Source organism: Phaenicophaeus curvirostris, chromosome 1, assembly GCF_032191515.1.
Source record: "Phaenicophaeus curvirostris isolate KB17595 chromosome 1, BPBGC_Pcur_1.0, whole genome shotgun sequence".
Classification (NCBI taxonomy): domain Eukaryota; kingdom Metazoa; phylum Chordata; class Aves; order Cuculiformes; family Cuculidae; genus Phaenicophaeus; species Phaenicophaeus curvirostris.
Window position 1 is genome coordinate 192,810,048 of NC_091392.1, and position 19,854 is coordinate 192,829,901.

At 38.9% G+C, this 19,854-nt stretch overlaps 1 protein-coding gene across 1 annotated transcript in view; it reads right to left on the reverse strand.

Moving 5' to 3' along the window:
- UVRAG (UV radiation resistance associated) overlaps positions 1 to 19,854 on the reverse strand; it is a 103,010-nt gene that overhangs the window by 51,240 nt on the left and 31,916 nt on the right. The window contains exons 7-12 of the mRNA XM_069883291.1: positions 11,240 to 11,345; positions 8,465 to 8,591; positions 7,384 to 7,468; positions 6,819 to 6,906; positions 6,178 to 6,238; positions 3,306 to 3,471 (exon numbers count right to left, since the gene is read on the reverse strand). Coding sequence (XP_069739392.1) covers positions 3,306 to 3,471; positions 6,178 to 6,238; positions 6,819 to 6,906; positions 7,384 to 7,468; positions 8,465 to 8,591; positions 11,240 to 11,345 — 633 coding nt within the window. The remainder of the gene's footprint in view (positions 1 to 3,305; positions 3,472 to 6,177; positions 6,239 to 6,818; positions 6,907 to 7,383; positions 7,469 to 8,464; positions 8,592 to 11,239; positions 11,346 to 19,854) is intronic.

Consider the following 19,854-nt stretch of genomic DNA (forward strand, 5'->3'; position numbering starts at 1 on the left):
CTTGAAACCATTCTCTTTTCCAAACTACCTAGCAGGGAAGCAAGTACCTGAAAATGTTTAAAAAGACACAGTAGACATAGTATGAATGAGAATGCAAAAATACAGGTTGTAGAAGTGTCACATGAAGCTTCAATTCTAAAAAGCAGCAATCGAGCGTAGTTTTAAGTCAGAGATGCCAGAAGACTCCTAAAAAGACGGCATAATTGTGCTTTACTGCATTCACTTCAAAATTAACAACGAGGCTGATATTGTTTCAAAAGATTCAGTACACTTCCAGACAGGAAAACGCAAGCATTTACTTTGTGAGACGTTCAGCCTGTGTCAGCACTGAAAGAATAAAACTGAAGGGAAGCCTATATAAAAAAAACAGGACAACAGCAGCAACACCAACACAGGCAACTTCACAAAGTATATCTCACTCCAGACATAACAATCCTTATTTTGCTTTTGGAAGCTGTTCTTTATTTAAAAATCTGGGAGCAGACTAATAGAAGCATTAAATGCAGATCTTGACAGACACTGCCAGAAGATATCATAAATAGTTTAATCTCAGCATTCTTACTATGTTTATAAGAATGTGATGAAGTGCTAGGTTTCAGTACCACAAGAAAAGCGCCAAGGAATTTAGGTGGTTTATTCAGCAAGCATGCTTCCCACTGGAGTGAGGAACATGCTGCTGTTCTAAGTAGCTAAATTTGGGAGTTATATATCCATTATTTGCTCTAAAATCTTTCAGACTCCAGAACTTCTGAGGAACAGTACTTCTTCTACCTTCATATTTCCTGTACTCAGGAGATGTCAAAATGGACCACTGAAGAAGCACATTAAGGAGACATTTAGTGAAAATCATATTCTTGCCTTGGCAGTTTAGATTGTCATAAAATCAGATTTATGGAAGGAAACTTACAGCCCTTTAGTAGTACCAAAACTATTTTATGGAATACAAGAAGGGAACAGTTATTGAATAGTTTAGAAACACTAATAACTCTGCAAGTACAAAGCTGACCATATATTGTATGATACTGGCAGGTATTCTACACCCCATTCTGTCTTCAGTAATACGGCCAGACACAAGTGCCGAATCCTCATCTCAAACTCCTACTTCTTTTGTACATTCTTAAGTTCCAGCGTAACAGACATAACTGAATACTTTCTACAAGAACTTTGAGATGTAAGTGACCTGTAAGGATCATCCAAGTAAACAAATCTGAAGTAGATAAAGTATTTCCCAAACACAACTTACATTCTGAAAGCTCTCAAAATATTTAAGCAGCTTATAATAGAGCCTTTAAAAAGCTGACATAGGAACTTGAAAGTGAAGTAGAACATTTATACTGTATGACACTAAAAACAAACACATGTACTTATGAAATTGCTTTGGGGTGAAAACATTAACTATTCCCCCAATGCATGATTTTTAGGAGCTCTTTTTGGATCTCTGCAGTCCAAAACATCTACATGAAGCCAAGTAAAACGTTTAACCTAGTCAATAAACGTGATGCTATGTGTTATAGTAAAGACTGAGTATAGAAAAAAACCTCATTGTAACTACTCAACAGTTTACATACGAATTCAAAAAACTGCTAAAGGACAGATCACTGAAATAAAGAAATTTAATAATGCCTGTTAATTGCTATGTTCACTTCAGTAAGGAGCAGGTGAGAACATGAGCTATTAGCTTAGAAAGAAAACCGCAAGTTAAAACATTTAAGGTTTTCTATAGCAACTGAAGTCCTTTGAGAGCTGGTAAGACTGACTCTCCAATAGCTGGGAAGAGAAGATCTTGGGCAGGAGCTAATCCTGAAAAAATCTTGCAGAACACAGGTAAATGGCCCAACAGGGATTCATACACTTAGCTAAACTTTGTCCTTTTCAGAAATCTATTGTGAAATAAAGCATTAAGTCATGAGGGTTTGGGAGGCTATAGCCTGAAGGATTAAACCTTCCAATCTGTCTCAGACAACAGGAAATTGGTTTAATCTTTATACACCCACACACATGCAGCTCTGCTCCTCAGCAATATGTTTTCCAGACACAAATGTCCTAGGTTGCCACCCTTCTGAAAGGGATGTACAGGAAGGAGTATGATCATATGCTTAGAGAACTAAACTAAAGCAAAACAGATTAACCTCCTATTAAGTTACCCAGGAAGTGTTTAGATAAGTCATTAAAATGGTATCAAAATTAATTTGCAAGATGTAATTATATAGGCATATATTATTGTGTAAAGACGGAAAGACCTCAGTGAATTTAACTTTAAAGACAAGTTACCTCTGCTGCCTAGCCAAAAAGTCACTGAGCTTCAAAGAGAAATCAGACACCCCAAGCAACTCAATCCTGTCAACTACACCAAATAAGCCCTTTCCATCTTGATTTGGACTATTAGGAATTAGTGTTAAAACATTACAAGTTGCATACTTCCAAGGAAGTTTTTTTTACAGGCTTCCTGTCAATAGAGCAATAACTTGCACAAATTCATTTGCCATCAGCCATTTCCTTTGCTCCCTTTTCAAACCCTACGTACGCAAAACAGTTACTAGTGCTGCAGGCCTGACCTTGCAGCCATCCATGCACACAGAGGATTGGAGTGGAGCAGCTGGCCTCCCCAAGCTGGTCAGTGCTGCACTCCTTTGAGTTCTGTTGTTGCAGGCTACTAAGTGAAGCTTTACTAGTAAATTGCCACTATATTCATGTAAGAACACACAGGTGCAAAGACAGTGGGAAAATAGGCAAAATGCAGGGGAAGGCATTCAGAAAGTGGATTTGAGGACAGTAGAATAGTTTTGGTAGCACAATAACAATTGCATAGCTACATGTTAAAAGACAGTGATTAGAGACCAGATGAAAAACTCTTCATTACATATTAAGTCAATTTATAACAGACAACCATTTACAGATTTTAGTTAAAATCCTCTGCATTAAAGAAAGCTATTTATTTTCTCATGTTTAATCAACAACTTCTCCAGTACTGACAGTAACTCTTCAGTGAATTACACCTGTTATCTGCAGCTTATTCTCATAGCCAGAAGCAAAACACAAAACAAGGTTTTCCAATCAAGAGCCAGAACTTACCTATAAGACACACTATTTAAATCTTCTGTCATTATTAGAAGCCTAATAAATGGTTTAGGCCTGCCAACAGACTCAGAATGAGAAAGCTGGACTAGTTACTCTTTTAGATCACAGAATCCCAACACGACAACAAATAACTTCAAACTCTGTCATTTCAGACCACCCAAAATTACTTGAGGGTGGTTTTTTGTTGTTTTGAATAAAGTACATAAGCCTATTTATGACATACTTACTCTCGCTCTTTCTCCGTCAGTTTGTCATTGATGTTATCTTTGATTGTAGACCGGGAGCCCTTGTGAATTATAGGATACCTGAGTGGCACTTGTAAGAAGTAGGATATCATTGAAACCAGGTGAGCAGTGTAGCCCAGGGCAACAGCAATGCTTCCATCATCTTTTGCTGTCAGCAACAAAAAGATTCCATTATTTTATCAATTAGGTCTCACTGCAGGATCAGAACAAGTTCATCCTTATTGCTTAGAGAATTATATAATTAATGAAGCTATCAGAAGTTATAACTTAACAACAGATGCAAGTCTGAAACAAATTTAGACTGCTTTACAATTGTTTGCAGTTCACTGTTTGCCTCTTTCACTAAAGGGCAACATAAAATGGGTGATAACTTGTTCTCCTTCCAATTTCACGCTTTCAAAGCTAAAAGTTACTCAACATTTGGCTAGGTGGAAGAGGGTAAAGAAGAGATGGGAAAAGTGAAACAAAACTCCCAAGACAAAATCCGAGTCTTGAAACTTTCTGCATTTTTCTAGATGTAGCTGACACGTATGACCGGGATCAGGGAAAAGCTGCATTCCTCCCTAACTTCATTCACTCGTGAGATCAGTTGGAGAGACACTGACCCCAGGGTAAGAACTCTGTTCTCTGCCAATAACTGGAAGAACTTAGATTAACTCATCGTTTTAAAGCATTGTTTTCTATTTGACTTTTAAGGTTTCAACCTTAAAGCCTCACCTGCCAGGAACATACACAGGTCTTGCAATTCAAATTACATCCTTTAGCCATGTAAGGGCTTTTTCTTTCTGTTCTGCTCTGTTTTAATTCTTTGAAGTGAACACAACAATACACAGTCATCCCTTCTGAGGCACAAGAGAGTCCTAGGAAGTCACCTACACAGAGGACTTAAGAAAGCTTCTAGTGATGTACAACAATGACTATGAAATCATATAGAGCTCTATTAGAACAAAACACAATACATGGATTTTGAAGTTACATCCCTTTCAAAAAGGATTTTGTAAAAAGTCATCAACATTTGCAGCAAAACTGGCTTTTTAGGAAATAATTTCTTAATAAATAATATTATTTAGTAAAGAGTCTGAAATAAGATACATGTCAGCTAGTTTTTAAGTTTAACTGCATATTTGATCAAATTGAATGCTTAGTACTTCTTCCTTAAAATATCATATTTCTATAGACTTTGATAAAGCATTAGTAGTTCTTTTGCAAGGAATTAATACCAGTAAACTGAAAATGCGACCACTGATTTCTCAAGCATAACCAAACTGAGTTCATTGCCACATTTAGTGCAATGAGGAAAACAAAGCAATAGACTGATTTTTATCATACTGACAAACTGATTTGTTATAAAGTTTATTTCTCCATTATTCTAGCATTCAATACACATGTTGTTAGCATAAGTTAATACCTACAGGATGGCTTTAAAGAGCTGGACAACTGATTGAGGGTTTTGCCCAAGAAACCATGTCTTGCAAAGTTAGCAGGTAATGTGAGGAAGAAATTCTTAAAGGGATTTTAATGAAGTTCCAATTCACATCAAACATTTGCAGATGAATGCACACAGTTACCTGTACAACTGTTATACAGACAGGCATATTATATATTTGCTTCTGCAATACGATGACTGTAGACAGAGTGGAAGCTCATTTGTAAAATACCCTGTGCTGTCAGGCAGCTTTAAAGTCTTACTTATGTAAGATATTTATCTGGTAAATCAACAGGGAACTACAACAAATGGAATGGGGATTTTGTGCACATCATCCCATCAAGACACATGGACTGAAAGTAGTCACAATGGAAATTTAGGTCAGACAAATGGCTTGGGGAAGAGTGGCTAGAAAGCTGCCTGGCAGAGAAGGACCTGGGAGTGTTGGTTGACAGCCGACTAAATACAAGTCAGCAGTGTGCCCAGCTGGCCAATGGTATCTTGACCTGTATCAGAAACAGTGTGGCCAGCAGCACAAGGGAAGTGCTTGTGTCCCTGTACTCAGCTTTGGTGAGGCCACACCTCAAAGCCCGTGTTTAGTTTTAGGCCCCTCATTACAAAAAAGACATTGAGGTCCTACGCTGCGTCCAGAGAAGAGGAACAAATTTGGTAAAGGGGTTGTAGAACAAGCCTTAGGAGAAGCAGCTAAGGAAACCTGGAGAAAAAGAGGCTGAGGGGAGACCTTATCACTGTCTACAATTACCTGAAAGGAGGTTGTAGGGAGGTGGGTGTTGGCCTCTTCTCCCAAGTAACAAAGGATAGAACAAGAGGAAACGGCCTCAAGTTGCACCAGGGGAGGTTCAGATTGGTTATTAGGAAGAATTCCTTCACTGAAAGGGTTATCAGGCACAGGAACAGGCTGTCCAGGGAGGCAGTTGAGTCACCATCCCTGAAGGCATTTAAAAGACTAGTAGATGAAGTGCTTAAGGATATGATTTAGTAATGGACAAGTACAGTTGGACCCAGTGATCTCACAGGTCTTTTCCAACCTACTGATTCTATTATATGAAATATTTTTCAGAATCATTAAGTGATCTGGAAGAGCAAGGTCAGCTACACCAGGTTGTCCAAGTCTCCATTCAGTTGGGTTTTGTGTATCTCCAAGGATGAAGACTCCACAGACTCTCTGGGTGACCTGTTCCACTGTTTCAGTATTGTCTTAGAACACAGACGTACTTTTATAAGAGTCAACAGTAATTTCCTTTGTACTACCTAGGAAGTAGAAATAAATAATGTGTAAATTTGCTTTGAGTTTAGACCTTTCCAGACAGAAATCTGGATCCTAAGTCACTGCTAACAGTTCACTTAGTTTTATGAAGTTTAGATGAAGGTTCAACTGTAACAACTAAATTAAGAACATCCAGCTACCTTGAAAGTCTTCAGAATTAGGAAGCTTGACTCCACAAACAAAGTAATCCTTTTGATCATTCTGTAAGTTTAAAATCAACAATGGAAAGTGAGAATAGGACAATAAAATCCAGAAAACAGAAACCTGCACAAAATCTGATGACAACAAAGCATTTTTGTAAAGAAAAAGCTACACATTCAATGAAACCCTGAGTGATTTTGACATATTGTTTTAGTTGACAGTCCACAGAATTCAGCAATAAATGCAATTTTTTTAAGAAGGAGCTTAATCTTAATCAATTCATTACAGAACAGATTTTGGAGCTCAATATTTTGACATCTGTTTATGCGCACTCTGTTCACATAAGTTCATCTAGCCTAATGTCAGGGTTACTTTCCATAATTGTAAACAAAATTGAAAGTATACGTTAAATTACAGTTAGAGCTATTCTACTTTTATAGTAGAGACTATCTGAGAGATGTTGGCATAATTCCTCCCCCCCCGAGGTTTGAAATCTAAGGACCAAATCCGAGAAAGCGGAAAAGAATAGCACGAGTGAAGAGCAAGTTTCATCACAAATAAAACACCGTTTTTGCTCAAAGTGTAACAAACAGGAAGTTCATTTCAAATCAAGCACATTTTTAGAACACTAGAAACATACCAGATCAATAGGGTAGATATAGGATAGCTCCGACAGCAACTGCTTGCATCGGATAGTCTGCTGGGCATTTGTCTTCAAAAACAGTTCTCTTTGAGGAAAAAGAGATCCCAAAAACATTAGTTTCTTCAAAAACTTTAAATAAAGGTATCAAGACCTTGTATCCCTTCTGCATCTTCACAAATATCACCTCTCGTTCCCCAAAAAGCTAGGTAATTCTACAAAGATAACCACAGAAGACAAAGCTAACTTTTCATTTTCGGTTGTACTTCACATTATAGGCATATTTTGACTATGACAATTTAGTATTACAAAGTTGTGTTTCACCCAAACAGACCTAAAAGTGCTATCACAGTCTACACACGTGATCAAGCATCTGTCTTCTACTTTTCTAGACTTGCCACCATTTGTTTTCACTTTAGACATCAACAAGTTGTAGTAGGGATGTCTTAATGGAAATTCTGGGGGGACACTATGAAGAATTTAGTGCCACAAGTCCCACTTCAAATATCCTACTCTCAAGCCTATTGTTTCCTTTACAACTGCAGAAGAACATAGGTCCTTTTACCTCTTAGCAGTGCATTCTTTTCTTAATTCATGCAGGGATTCATTACGCTCTTGAAGTTTCTGGTATTCAGTCTGAAATGCATTTTCTAAACAACAAGAGGAAGCAAGAAAGAAATTAGTGTCAAGTATTTTTGCAGTTAATTGAAGTTTTAGAAGTAGATACTGACACAAATGTTGGCAATAATCCTTCATTTACTCTCAGATGCCCATTTTTCATGTTATGCTGCCAAACTGAGGAAAGAGAGCACAGGAAGAATAAAAGTCTTCATGTGCCATACACCATTCACCAGCCAAATACAACCAATGAAACCTCATTCTCCCTTAACACCTGTTCCTCTCATGTCCACAGCAGTGGAGTAACTTAGCTAAGGCAACTCAATCCTTGTACAGCCAGAATTAAGTAAATGGCAAACCCCTCAATTTTAATAGTGAGTAATTATTTTAGACTCAACCAAGCATTGAAAAAAAAAAAAAAACCCACACTAAAACTCAAGAGACCTGCAACAAGTTCAGATAGTCATGTAGCTCAGTCTCCAGTGAGCTCCAGAGACAGTGATGTAGCATTTTTACTATAAGACACTTCTCAAGTAAAACAAAATGCCAAGACCACCAAGCATTTCACCTTTCACTTATGTAATAAGCCATTACAAGGGATTTTTGTCTTCTAACAGTTAGAATGGAATTCTGGTCACAGTAACATCCTTCGTGACACTAAAATGTGCCTGCATCAGGCAACTGTTTACTGCATTACAGTACAGCTCTTCTGACTTTCTCATACAATTTTAATTAAACACAGATTAAAGATTGCTTTAGAGCAGTGTCACATTAAAAAGTTATATCGAGACTGGATACCAGAAACATCTATCCAGAATCCAGTATAACACAGATGATGAAGAGATTATATCTGGCTGCATACTTCAGATAAAGAAAAACACATACGCATTAGAGCCAGACTCAAAAAGAAATACAAAAAGACCCCAGCACCTTCATTTTGGTCACCATTATCTTAAGCTGGGCTACTACTCTTCCAATCAGCACATTATAAATATCTGCAATAGAAACAGTAACATTTCTATGCTTGCCTCTGTCGTGCAAAGTATTTTTTTCCTTATGCAACAAGGCTACTTCTTGACCAAGGGCCTTCTTCTGCCTCTCCAATTCATTACGTAGAACCAGGATCTTCAACTGTAAACATTCACTCTCCTTTTTCTATTGGAAGAAAAACAGATTTTAAATAATAATAATAGTAATAATAATAAAAAAAGTTTCTCTGCACACAAACTGTTCCATAAAATGGGTGATAGAAAGGAATGGAAAAACAGGACAAGACTAGCCTCTGCCAGATCAAAGGCTGAACTCCTAGATTACCACAGGCAATAGATTACCAAAGAGCCTAATCACTTCGCTGCTTTGAAAGGAGAGAAATTGAGCTCTGCCCCACAGTGCTTGTTCCGCCTTTGAGATGCATCTCCTCTCCTCTGCTCAGTGATGCAATGGGGCCTAGGGCAGAAATTAAGAGAGGAAGGAGAGGCAGGGGGAAGCTTCTGAGGACAAGTACTTAGAGACTAACAGCAGAACACTAGCAGCACAACAAGCATTCATTCCCTGGCAAAGGGTCCAGCAACAACAGGATAAAACGAGCAATGCAGAGTCCATACTAAATTTAGGCAGAGGGGCTGGAAAAACGCTGGAAATGTCTGAGCTGCATTATTAGATCCAATTACCAGCTTCAGGGTGATAAGAAAAAAGGGATAAAAAGGGAAAAACATGTAGCAGGGAGCATATTACATCGCTGCACACAATTATATTTGAAAGAGTCCATCTTTAAAAGTTTAGGATTTGCCCTGTGCCTACTCTAAATCTGTTCCTGTGTTTAGAAAGAATTTGTTTTTCCTTTGGTGCACTGTCTTCACTAAGAAACTGTCCTGCCATGTGCTTAGTGAAACAGCATTTTCTATTACAAGCGATGAGTTTTGTTATTGTTTCGGAGGGAAGGCGGGGGAGTGTTTTGTGGGTTTTTTTTTCCTAGGAAGGAATATGTACCCTGTTTAATATATACTTGTTCAGAATAACTGGAAACAGTTTTAAGAAGGAAAAGTTGTATCTCTTCAGTCCAATCACACCCATGACAGAGTTCAAAACCTAAAGGGGCAATCAGACATTCTTGTGAGCAAGTCCTGTGTAAGTACTATGAAACACTCACTTTGTATAACTTTGCCGGCTTTCATTTTTTCAAGCAGTTGATGGAGATAACATTACTTCGCTAGCTGCCTGAAAGAAAAAGTCAGCTCTGGCTGAACTCTTCCCTCCACTTCATATTTGCTTCAATGTATGCTCACCCTCCTGGTTCAAGACTCCAGCAGAAAACATGACTCAATATTAAGGAATGAAACTATAGTTCACACGTTTCTAAAGTGGAACGGGAACCCAACATGAGTTTCCACCACTAAACAAAGGGAAAAAAAAAAATGGGTAATTGTTGCCTTATACCATAGACCATGGCTGCTAAAAAGTTGCATCACGTGTACAATCATTGCCATAGTTTTGCTCACACATAAAGGAAAAGCCTTTGCATGAAAGAACAAAGATATCTGTAACTGAAAAAAACATGTTTAAAAACATTTTAACATTGAAGATGTCAGCAGAAAGCAAAGAAACTCTGAGTTGGAGTCACTCAGAGAAGATGTTATATTGCCCCTTAAGGAGGTTGACTTTTTTGTTTCTTTGTGTATAATAGAATCCTGTAATTAGGAGTGAGTAAAAAACCTCCCATTTTTCCATTTTCTCAAACCTTTAAAGCAGTTTGATGCTTTTGGAAATTAGCTGAGATCTGTCAAACCAGAATCCACCTTAAATCAATAAAGTAACTTCACAAGTTTGCCCTTTCCTATACAAGGCACCAGACACATGTCAGTGCCTACCAATGAGGTCACCACAAGCAACTCTTGTTCTGTCAACTGAGCTTAGTCTTTCTGGGCAGAAAGTAAAACCTGTAGTGCCAGTACACTTTTCCTGTTACAAGATCTAATACAATTCCTGCTTAAAATGAACATATCACTTGAGTGACAGATTTGACATTAACTCAGTTCACCCAAATGCAAGAAGATGGTTGTTTAACCTAGAAAAAAGGAGGCTGTGGGGAGACCTTATCGCTGTCTACAAATATCTGAAAGGAGGTCGTAGCAAGGTAGGGGTTGGTCTCTTCTCCCAAGTAACAAGTAATAGCACAAGAGGAAATTGCCTCAAGTTGCACCAACGGAGGTTTAAATGGAATAATAGTAAATATTACTTCACTGTAAGAGTTGTCAAGCACTGGAACAGGCCGCCCAGGGAAGTGGTTGAATCACCATCCCTGGAGGTATTTAAAAGATGTGCAGACGTGGCGCTTAGGGACATCATTTAGTGGTGGACTTGGCAGTGTTAGGTTTGCAGTTGGACCCAATGATCTTAAAGGTCTTTTCCAACCTAAATGATTCTGTGGTTCTATTCTATGATTCTAAGATACAGCCAGCAGACTCGTCTCAATAAATTCACCACATTTTCTTGTTACGATTTACCTACATCATTAAAAGTTTGGTTTTCCTGATAAACCTCTTATGCACTGTGTAATGTTAACGCTTTTATAGCATAAAAAGCAATTATACAAAATAAAGGTAAAAACAGAATAAGCAATCTATCCATCCGAGTAACACACACAAATCTAAAATCCATTACATTACACCTCTCTGATAAGTTCCCATTAGAAATGGCAAGTTTAAATAAAGATTTCAAGTTCAAATGCTAAAAGAAAAATAAGCTTATGGCCACAACAACTGCCAGATTCTTCAGCAAGTCTGGTTTTAAATAATTAAACTTACCAGTTCGTTGCTTGTAGATGTACATCTCAGCTTTTCTTCAATCTCCCTTCCTATCTTCTGGACAGTTACCTGAGTCTGTTTAATTGCACACTGGGCTCTGTGAAGCCTGTAAGAAGAGACACTACAGCTGTATTGAAGGCTTCCCACATGTCTCCTAATGATGAATGCACCAGCCACTTCAAAACCAGCAGCAATAATACAAATTTAGATTGTCAGCTTCTATTTTAAAATAAACATTAAAAGAGGAATCATAACTTGCACAATTTATAAATAAGTATCTAAAGCAAACCAGGAAATCTCTAAATTCAATTAAGTACCAAACATCCTTTTGATTTCTTAAAATCAATAGATGGTGATAAGGCAAAACTGTAGATGAGAGAACAGGTCTCATGTAGGGATCTCATGTAACAATCAAGTTACAATACTGTTAACATCAAGCAGACATACACACTACAGTTACCGTGAGCACTGTTTAAAAAGTGCAAGTATTCTTCAGATAACACACAGCTAACCCAGGCCAAGAGCACAAACTATCCTTTAGTATTTTCAAATATGCTACGGGCCCTTTTGTAATAAAAACATGGGTTTCTTGATTGAATCATATTTGATATGTGAAAAGATGACGATGTGTTTCTGATTATTAGCCCTAGCTTCATAGTGCAGAAGAAAAAACTATTATATGCCATATTTACTGAAGAAGGGAAAAAAAAAATCCAAAAACAGAGGCAGAAGAAAGCAATGACAAAACAGGTTTAGAGAGGCACTAACATCTTCCTTAAATTCAACGTAGAGTAGAAATTATCATATTCATTGGAACAAACAAGAGTTGGTCTGAAAACATCAACTATGTCTTTTAAGGCATGCCTAGTCTCACTACCAATGGCTTCTCCTTTTGTAAAGATAATTTTCAGGCAGCCTTGCTGCTAGGATAAGCATTTAACTAAGGTCTGGTCTCAACAGCAAAAATGTGGTCAGATAACCTACTGCACGACATTAGTGCTTTTCCAGGCAAACATAATGAGAAGGTCAAGCCTGTTTCAATACATGCTTTAATGATCATCTCTACTTGACCAAAATTAAAAATCTCTGCCTCTTCATAGGAATGCTTAATTTTACTAAAGGAAGGCTACACGTTTGCTGGGAGTCAAGGACCTAAGCTCCTTCCTTCTACATTCTCTAATCTCTTCCAGATTCATAGGCAATTCAGACATACTATTTAAAGTTTTTTGCTAACGGTTTTTAATGGTCTGTATGCAGCAAGACCAAAACAACCAGGCTACATGCTTCTGGTATGAGTAACCACAAAACATAAATCCCTCCCAAACCATCTCACCTCAATTCAACCGCACACGTTATATATTGGTTAATAAGTGTGAGGACAGTGCCTAAACCACCTAGCTACAGAGAGATTACATACATACAACAGAGAACAATCACTGCTAGTAATATTAAATAAAGTCATTGCAATTTAAGACTTTTAAATGCATTGGCTTAGAGTTATAATATGTAAGTCAGGCACCTTTAGTTCCTTCATGCTATTGCTCCTCCTGAGCGACGCGGATTTTGTTTCAAATTATACTAAGTGATTCCTTTGGTTTCTCTAGAGCTTCTCAGACTGCTCATAGTATAAGCAGCCCAAAAGCTATTTAGGGATAGCTGTATCTCATCTAAATTATACATCGAGCAGCATGGCTTTGCTGGCTGGAAAAAGGCTGCTGAGGCAAACAGCACTGCCTTACCGAAGGGTGCAGGCTCACGCTACTCATGGAGTACCAAGACCTCCTGGAAACACTTACGCCCTTCTGTGAACTACTACTTATACCTCCCCACCTTCCCAAATGCATCTTGAGGCTGTTGACTACAAAACATATGCTTAAACAGGTCCAAGCCAAGGTTTGCTGTCCATCCTGTACCTCATTCAGAGCTCTGCTGTCACATCATACAGCAGCGTCCAAGTTCTTTACTTCAACAGTTTCCAGCCTGTCCCTTTCCAAAAGTATGGAACATTTTCTTTCTGGGCATAAGAAAGCCCTATGTAAAACTAAAGCTTATGGGAAGGATATGAACGTTTCCCTTTTCCTTTCTCTCCCTTCCAATCCTACAAGTCTTCATATCACACCACGTATGTAGCAAAATCTGACTGCTGAAAAAAGTGGTTTAATCTTCGAAAAATTATTTATGAAACTGATTGTTAGAAGGGTCATTTGCCATACAAGTTCCTCATCGTGATACTCAGCTAACAAACTACAAATTTCATAACAGCTCCAAGTTCTTCTGTCCATGCTCAAGTATAAGGAACAAACAACTATTCAGACTTCTTAAACCAGTACATACACTAGGATATTTCAGTTCCGTTAATCTATATGTAAAAAGTATATTCCTAACCTGCAAAGCCTGCTATACAAACTAATTCAGCAATCAAATCTGTTTTTAATAAGAAACTTAAGCCAAACACCATCTAGTCATTTCTTGCAATATAAAAAAAACCCCTACAGTTAAACACAGCTGCCTTGATGCCAAATAGCACTATTTACATTGGGTCAACCAGTACCAGTCGGTTTTCTTTCTTGCAATCCCAGTATGTTCACTGTTGTTTCAATAACTTTAATATGGTAACAGTAAGATCACGAACACATCTGAAGTTAAGCCTTCAAGGATTAAAATTTTAGGAACTTCATGTCACAGAAGAAGCAACTACCAACAGATACCTCCCTTCCCCAGCCAAAAAAGCCTTTACTGCACTCACATGGAAATCTTTGGTCATCCAGAAACGGGAATACAAACTAAGCCATAAGAACATCAGCATGGAAATTCTGTCCATCATATCTGTGTGCACAAGTCTGACTTAGGTGGAAGCAATTATAATTACACCAATGAATAGAGACCCGAAATTAAAATTTATCTATAATGACTGGAGAGAAACTTCAACACTAACTGTCCGTATATGGTTTCCAATTCTAGTTTGAATCCAAGTCCAACTCTACCGCCTAAAGTTAGCACAATTTGTGCTTTGAGTACAATCTGGCCTGGTTTAGTAATTGACAAGAATGAGGCAACCGATGGCAAAACATATACACTATCAGCCAATGCAGGATTCTTCCTAGATTGTTCAAGGTTTTTTATTATTATATATTAAAATTAGCACTTCCACAGCACTTTAAGAGCTAATTCAGGGCTTCAAGAGGCCACTGGCCTGCTACCAAATTTCCTTTGGCAGTCAGGAAAGCCAAGCCAGTTACAGCCGAAACTCAAGCCTTTTTAAAGAGATAGCTTAGCCAACAGTGTCGTCATCCTGCGTCTGCAGGCTGTTCTGGTGTCTCTGCAGCAGCTCACAGCCATTGTCAGCCAGCAGCAGAGTAATACGAACATTAACTGTGATAGATTTACTGCTGTTGCTTGGTGCCCTGAGAGCTGCTGTGCAATTGTCCAGCACCAGGTGAGCTGCACGCTACTGCCTGGGAAAGAACTGAAAAGCAAAGCAGATGCTAAAATTCCTTACCACTCTCATATAGTTTGGAGGTGGAGATCCACGAAGCTCCTGTTCTACTTCCATTCTTATATCACCTGCTTTGTGAGATGGGAAGACTAAGGAAACTACCCTCCCTTCCTCTGGGTAAAAAAAAAGAAGCGGGATAGACACAAAAACATCTGCCATGTACTTTAAGCTAAGACCAACAAAAGCCACATCTCCAATCAATCTACAAAGAATCATCAGAAAAAATTTCAACATCTCTTTTCTTCACTAGATAGCTCCTGAGTTGCTGAAATACAGGCTACTCGGGGTATTCCTCCAAGGTTTTTCTAGTCCAATATAAAACTGCTTCCTCTTCCTCCTCTCCCTCCCGAAATCTTTACTTTCTACCTTGGCTGTAAGATTTGAAACAATTCTAGCATACAACATTCTGCTGATCAATTCAAGCTCAGTATAGATTTGGAGGAGGAGAAAAATAAAAAGGTTGCCAAGTTTTTGACTAGTTCACCATTACATATCTTTACAATAACATCCTTGTCTTGACTGCAAGATCAAGAAGTTTTCCTGACTTCCCAAAGACTGCACAAGGCAGCCGTCCGATATAACTTGACTTTACAACTCGGGAATGTCCTGTAACAACACATTCGCTCCTTCAGCTTGTGGTAAGTTTGCGGCAATGTTTGAAGGTTCAGCTGAAGCACCTTTAAGACACACTGCAGTATCCTGCAACTGAGATATGCTTCTTGGTAATGAATTAGTCTAGTGATTTATTAGTTTATACAGCAAGTTCATTCCTGGCTGCAATCTTTAAAAATCTGAAAGCTGGAGCGTAGTGAGGAGTTGTGCCTATTAAGCTAACATATGCTTATATTGACATTAACAAAAGAGTCTCAGCTTTATTAGACATTTGATACATGATTTTGTAGTTCTATCATAGAAGCAAACAGATATTTGGCATGTATCACACACATGTGGATTTTTTTATGTACAGAACTTTAAGCCATAAATAAATCAATTAATTACAGCAGTCATATAATTCAGCTACTTCTCAAGAGAAATAAATGCTTATGGTCTTATTTGCCAGAAGAACCTTAGTTTGCAATGACACTAAATTTAAACTGAGAATTACTACCAGGGACTTAGAAAATAGAACAGAACACTTCTGGCAACAAGTGAGATACAGGATCCTGGAAGTAAAATACCCAAACCTATTATTAAAGAAAAAAAAATCCAAGATTTTCCCATTAAATACAAAAAAATTGGAATGCACACTATTTTATATCAGTCCAGAAATTATATTATGGAGAGTGCCAGCCAGCTATAACATATATTTTACATAGCCCTTTAAACCATAATTTGTTACATCTGCTTTCCCACAAGAAAAATTCTTCTAATTTATACTCACATACTCCCCTCTCCCAATTTCCTTAGAAAACTATATCTACAATTTGTCAAAGGCAGGTGTAGGGCGAGAGGAGACAGTAGGGAGTAAGAAGACAGCAAGATACAGGTCTGACTTGTTCATTTACGGCATTAAACCTCTACAAGAGCCAGTGCTGTAAGAAACTCAAACAAGAAAAAGATCTTTCTATAAATACATTAACGATAAAAGGAGGACCAGGGAGAATATTCAGTCCCTACTGGATGCAAAGGGAACAACTGTGACAAAGGATGAGGACAAAGCCAAATGCCAGGTCCTGCACTTGGGGCACAACAACCCTGTGCAGTGCTACAGACTAGGAGAAGTCTGTCTAGAAAGCTGCCTGGAGGAGAGGAACCTGGGGGTGTTGGTTGACAGCCGACTGAATATGAGCCAGCAGTGTGCCCAGGTGGCCAAGAAGGCCAATGGCATCTTGGCTTGTATCAGAAACGGCGTGACCAGCAGGTCCAGGGAGGTTATCCTCCCTCTGTACTCGGCACTGGTGAGACCGCTCCTCGAATCCTGTGTTCAGTTCTGGGCCCCTCGCTGCTACAGCATGTCCAGAGTAGAGCAATGAAGCTGGTGAAGGGGCTGGAGAATAAGTTTTACAAGGAGCAGCTGAGAGAGCTGGGGGTGTTTAGCCTGGAGAAGAGGAGACTGAGGGGAGACCTCATTGCTCTCTACAACTACCTGAAAGGAGGTTATAGAGAGGAGGGAGCTGGGCTCTTCTCCCAAGTGACAGGGAACAGGACAAGAGGGAATGGCCTCAAGCTCCGCCAGGGGAGATTTAGGCTGGACATTAGGAAAAAATTCTTCACAGAAAGGGTCACTGGGCACTGGCAGAGGCTGCCCAGGGAGGTGGTTGAGTCGCCATTACTGGAGGTATTTAAAAGACAGGTGGATGAGGTGCTGGAGGACATGGTATAGTGGTTGATAGGAATGGTTGGATGCGATGATCCTGTGGGTCTTTTCCAACCTACTAATTCTGTGAAAACAATACTGTTCAAGCACAGATATTTTCCATCGTTCTTTCAGTTTTGAACTGACTTACACATGAAAGACTCAAATTCAGTTTCTGAATAATCAAGTCCATGTAGATACTGCAAAACCGGATGTTTTGAGCTATTTGTAAATGGAGAAGGAAAGGAAAAAAACACTGCCTATCAGACGGGCAGCGGGGGAGGTGCTGGACTCTAGAGTGAGGAACATTTAGATGACCTAGCTAGTACGTAGATCATCTTCAATACACATGAGGAATGGGTGGAAGAGTCTTAACAAAGCACAAACAATTTCTTCCTTATATTTAGAGTTACAAAACCAGAGGTGTCTCTGTCCTCTTATTCCAATTCATAGATTTCGCTCCAACACTGGAATGATTTACAGCTTGACTTGCTTTATTAAAAGAACAAATGCATTTGTGACAAATAAGGGAATTTTCTTTTCCTTTATACCCATGTTTATCAGCTGCAAGGGCAACAGACAGAATCACATTAAAGATGATGTATACATATCAGAAAGGTAAACTATATGCAGATACAAATTTCTGAATAAAATATTGTGAAGACAACTCCTACCAGAATGACTATGACACTGGTATAATCCAACAGCCTTTTACTGCCATATCACCTGTCAACGTTTCTTAGTATAAGATTCAAGCCTAATTCTGAGACAGTTATCAAGGCCAAGACCAGAGTTCACTGCACAATTGAAAAGGAAGATGCAGAAATTCAGGTTGAATGGGTTACAGGCTCCACCCAAAAAAGGGAAACGGTTGCTCTTCAGTCAATTGCACTCTTCCAGTTGCAGTCCACACAACTGATAAGGTGTTTGTGACAAATGAGCACAGGCCTTACCCACTGGTGGGAAAAGGAGAAAGACCGGCCAATATTCAGGTGACTCATTTTTTGAAGCTGCAGACTACTGCACTTTTCTCCTGGAAGCAATCCCCAAAATGAAATAAAAGTTTACTGCCAAGACAAGTAGAATTCTGCAGCTGAAGCAGAGAAGGGGAATCTCCACTGGACAACAGGATGGTCATTTACACTCACAGGAGTCTTCAGCAGCTTCTCAGTCACAGGTACATTCCCCACTCTGCCCTTTCTTTAATTATCAAAAAGATAATTTAATCCATTGAATTTGTTCTCAGTCAAAATGCAGTACTGACTTTCTCTGATGTGGTTAAGTATTCCTGAGCATTCTGGAGACATGACTGCATCCACTGAAACCCTTGCCCAGGCAGAAAGATAAAGCAATTAGCTGTACCATTCTTATCACCATAACCAGGACAAAGTTGTAACAAAAATTAAGAAGAGTCCCTATACCATTGTTCACCAGATCCTCTGCCTTAAACACACCAAGGTATCTGTTAGAAAATTAAGTTAAGTAACATGACCTGTTTCTCATCCATTTCAATAAAGCCAGAAAAAAAGGAGGACTGGGTTACAACTTCTAATCTAATTCAACATTGCTTCATCAATGTGTTCTGTATCAAATAAAGAATAATGCTATTTTGGAATTTCTGCTCAGCTCTGTGTAATCTCTCTCCTAAACAGTGCTCTGAAACTGAATTTGATTGAGAGCTAGCACACTTGCACTACAAATCTGCCACTGTATGGGTGTTTTATTCCTCGAGCTACATTAGGAAAGCTGAAGAGCAGCAATAGCAGCTGACTACTTATCCTGCAGTTAAATTAAAACCCAGAAAACCCCCACCTCTCTCATGCTTCATGGACTGCTTCAACTTGTTATGACCAACGTTGCTCTCTTCTACAGATTTTGGCAAAAGTCAGACTTGTAAACTGATTCTTCTGATGACTGATTAGACTCAGTTTCCATACAGCTTAGCACCATACAAGTAAAATGCTTGGGAACAGATTTGTCCAAAAGTTTTGACTGCACAAATGAAAATCTCTAAGGAACCTCTCAAAAATATTCAGATCCCAGTTTCCATCTCCACCACTACTTCCCAGGAAGACACCACCCCACAATTCTAACCCACATGGTTTTTAGGCCAAGACAGATGACACTTCTTATATTGTTCATCCATTTCAGTACTGCTTAATAAAGTATACAGAGCCACTTGAGAGGTCCGATTACAGTTTGCATTTATTTATGCTGGCCTTAGGCCACCTGGGTTTTCATGTCCACAGCCAAGGGGATGCCTGCCCTGTCTTGGCTGCCTATATTGTATGGAGAGCCAAGCCTTCCAGGTGGAAATCTTTCCTGTCAGAAACATCAAGCCTGACCATCACAGAAAAAACAATCACACTTATCATTAGCAAAGGGAAGTTTTAGTAGAGGAACTAACTGATTTAAGAGCATAAATCAAGCTAAGAGGAATCCTACTACCCATTCCACACTTAAGACACTTGCTGAGAGAGGGCGATGGCAGCAGCAGTAGCAACATTAAAGTCTGAGAGTCTGCAATGTGAGCCAGCAATTTGATTGCTTAGATTACTCTCAGGAAAAGCTAGAGCAAGGCACTGGAAGAGCACCTGGCTATTAGTGGCAGCCTTTTCCAGTCACATACACACACACTGCCTTCGCAGGATGTGGCACTGTTTCTACTGTGTGAAGATCCATAACTACAACCTTTAGAAAGGCTTTGGTCACAGCTCTGAGTTGGGATGCTTCTCCAAGCAAAGAACAGCGAAGAAAAAAAAGCTAGAAATGAAAGACTGAACTGCCAGTGCATACTTTTAAAACAGGAAAAGTAATTCCTAC